Source organism: Rhinopithecus bieti, unplaced genomic scaffold (assembly GCF_001698545.2).
Source record: "Rhinopithecus bieti isolate Rb0 unplaced genomic scaffold, ASM169854v2 scaffold_20150, whole genome shotgun sequence".
NCBI classification, from domain to species: Eukaryota; Metazoa; Chordata; class Mammalia; order Primates; family Cercopithecidae; genus Rhinopithecus; species Rhinopithecus bieti.
The window spans coordinates 4,689,414-4,692,676 of record NW_016810565.1 but is presented as its reverse complement, the minus strand read 5'-3'; the positions used below and the strand labels follow the sequence as shown (position 1 = coordinate 4,692,676).

General features: G+C 57.6%; 1 protein-coding gene across 4 annotated transcripts in view; it reads left to right on the top strand.

Moving 5' to 3' along the window:
• WDR25 (WD repeat domain 25) overlaps window positions 1–2,541 on the top strand; it is a 155,810-nt gene extending 153,269 nt beyond the window's left edge. For all 4 annotated transcript variants that reach the window (XM_017892290.1, XM_017892289.1, XM_017892292.1 and 1 more), the window contains exons 6-7: window positions 1,311–1,451; window positions 2,060–2,541. In XM_017892290.1, the coding sequence (XP_017747779.1) occupies window positions 1,311–1,451; window positions 2,060–2,281 (363 nt within the window). In that variant the 3' untranslated portion in view covers window positions 2,282–2,541. The remainder of the gene's footprint in view (window positions 1–1,310; window positions 1,452–2,059) is intronic.
• Window positions 2,542–3,263: the final 722 nt, after the last annotated feature.

Below are 3,263 nucleotides of genomic sequence, written 5' to 3'. Positions count from 1 at the left end.
TTTTCTTTTTTTTTTTTTTTTTGAGACGGAGTCTCGCTCTGTCGCCCAGGCTGGAGTGCAGTGGCTGGATCTCAGCTCACTACAAGCTCCACCTCCCGGGTTTACGCCATTCTCCTGCCTCAGCCTCCCAAGTAGCTGGGACTACAGGCGCCCGCCACCTCGCCCAGCTAGATTTTTTGTATTTTTTAGTAGAGACGGGGTTTCACCGCGTTAGCCAGGATGGTCTCGATCTCCTGACCTCGTGATCCACCCGTCTCGGCCTCCCAAAGTGCTGGGATTACAGGCCTGAGCCACCGCCCCCGGCGTAGATTCCTTTTCTATCCTTGTGTGACAAATTACAGAAACTTGGTGGCTGGAAGAACACAAACTTATTCCCTCACAGTTCTGGATTACGAATATTGAAGTTCGTAATCAATATTAAGTTTGATTGGGCTGAAATCAAGTTGTTGGCAGGGTGTGCTCCCTCTGGAGTGTCAAGGGGAGAATCCCTCCTGGCCTCTTCTGGCTTTTGGTGGCAGCCGGCGTTCCTGGCTTGTGTCTGCGTCTCCCCAGCCCTCCAAGCCAGCGTCTTCACACCACCTTCACTGTGTCTCACATCTCTGTGCCTTCTCTTTGTTTCTTTTTTTTTTTTTCTTTTGTAGAGATGGGGGTTTTGCCGTGTTGCCCAGGCTGGTGTCGAACTCCTGGGCTCAAGAGATCCGCCCTTCTCAGCATCCCAAAGTGCTGGGATACAGGCGTGAGCCACCACGCCCAGCCTTGGCTTCCTTTCTCTAAGGCTGCATGTGACTGCATGTAGCGTAACATAGGATCATCTCCTTATCTCAGAATCCTGAATTATGTCTGCAGAGACCCTTGGTTTTGACCCTGTAAGGTAACATTCACAGGTTTCAGGAATTAGAACATGGGTATATTTTGGGGGGCTTTTTCCTGCCTGCCACAGGGACACAGGCAGGTTGTAGAAGCTGGGAAACATGGAGGAAATTTGTGTCCCCTCTAGCCTCCAGAAAGAAGTGCAGCCCCGCCAACATCTTGAGTTCAGCCCAGCGAAGCCTCTTTCAGACTTCTGACTTGCAGAACTGTGTGATGTGAAACGTGTGTGTTTTGAGCCACCAAGCTTGTGGCGATTTGTCATGGCAGCGATAGGAAACCAATGGAGACACCCAGCAAGGGTCTGGGAGCAGGCCCCAGGTCTACAGCACCTACTGTGTGCCTGTCTGTGGGAGGGGAAGCTGGAGCTGAGCTACCCCTCAGAGCAGAGTGCCAGGTAGGGGTTGTCTTCTCTGACCCATTTGTGGCTCTGCTTTTCTCAGGAGAGGTTCACCTGCCCCAGCCTCGCCTTGCACCCGAGAGAGCCCGTGTTCCTGGCACAGACCAATGGCAACTACCTGGCCCTTTTCTCCACTGTGTGGCCCTACCGGATGAGCAGACGGCGGCGCTATGAAGGGCACAAGGTACTTCTGTCCTTGTCTCCCAGGCGAATGCTGAGCCCCAGCCCCAAGCCTCCTGGCAGTCCTGGATATGGGCCCTGGGGTGCATGGAGCCTCTGTCTGGGCGGATCCTGCTTTCTGTTTCCTGGTTGAGTGCATGCCATGTGGCCTGCTGTCTCTTCAAGTCCCTGAGCCACATCTGGTCCTCACCCCAGGGCCCAGGTACTGGGCAGGAAGCAGTAGTTGGCTCACACAGACAGGTCTCAGAGGTGGGGGGTGGGAACAGGACAGAATGGTCATGGGTGCCATTTCTGCACCCTCCCCTTTCCGCAGTGAGGCCATCCTTGATGGGGTGAAAGGGGTGGGGGCTGGGTGACTGTCCCTGAGGCCGGACTCCTCAGCTGGGCTGGAGCTGATCCCCCTGGATTTGCTGAACTGGCCTTGGGATGTGAGCCCGCATTAGGGCTCTACAGCCTCATGGGTGGGACTTGGGCTTTGACCTCAGGGAATGGGGTGTGAAGCCCAGCTCTGCTCTGTCAGCTCGGGGCTTTGGCCTGTTCCTCTGTAGAATGGGCGTACTCACCCCAGCTTGACAGGTGCAGCCTACTCACCCGCTGTGTCCCTCTCTGCAGGTGGAGGGCTACTCAGTGGGCTGTGAGTGCTCCCCAGGCGGTGACCTGCTGGTGACGGGAAGCGCCGATGGCCGGGTCCTGATGTACAGCTTCCGCACGGCCAGCCGGGCATGCACGCTGCAGGGGCACACGCAGGCCTGTGTCGGCACCACCTACCACCCCGTGCTGCCCTCCGTCCTCGCCACCTGCTCCTGGGGAGGGGACATGAAGATCTGGCACTGAGCTTTGTGTCACTGAACCTTCCCGTTGCCAGCTGGGCTCTGGGACTCCCCTCTTCCTCAAGGGTATATGAGAGGAATGAGCACAGAGGTTGGCTGTGGGTCCTGGGTACCACCCTCTGAGCCTCAGTTTCCTCGTCTGTAAAGTGGGGACAAAAGTCTGTTTGCCTCAGGAGTGTGAGGACTACAATAGTGAAAGCGCCTGGCAGGCGGCCGGCGATGCCTAATAAATGTGTGTTTTGCTATTTGTTAAGTGTTTTCAGCAATAAGTTTGCATTAGCGGCTTCTTCTCACCTCCCTCCTCCCAGGCCTGCTGGAGCTCTGGAGACAGAGAGAACGTGCGAACTTGAGATGGGGTCACCCCGCTCTGGGGGTCCCAGCAAGGGAGTCCTGAAGTGGGGGTAGTCTGGGTCTTTGGTCTGCCCTCAGGGATTCTGTTGGAGCTCAGTGCCCCACCAGCCTCACAGGCCCCAGCTGCTTGCACTCCCCAGGACTGTGGCCAACTGGGCCCCTGGTTGGCCCAAGCCCTGGGCCCCTTGGGCCCCCTCTTGCCCCACCAGTGTGCGTGCTGCACACGCAGGTGTGCTCGCCTGCTGAGGGAGCCTCGTGGAGAAGTGAGGGACCCCTGAGGAGCCTGGAGGAGCTGGGCTGGGAGGAGGCCTGGCTCCCCAGGTGCCTGCACAGGCTGACTAGATGGAAACCCCAACAGAACTGTAACTGAGGGGCCACTCCAGGAGCCCAGGGATCTGCTGACAGGTGAGGGTGGGGCCCACCAGTACCTTGGAAGGCTTCCTGGAGGAGGCAGACCTCAACTTGGTGAAGATGGTGTCCCTGGCAGGGGAGTCAGTGGAGAAAGGCAGAGAATGTGAAGAGGCCGCCCATGGGCCAGAGCAGTGGGGGACGCAGGAAGAGGTGGGCACTTGGCTTCCCCTCCCCCTGATTCTGTCCCCGCTCCACTGTCGCCATAGCAGAGGCAAGACAAGGCA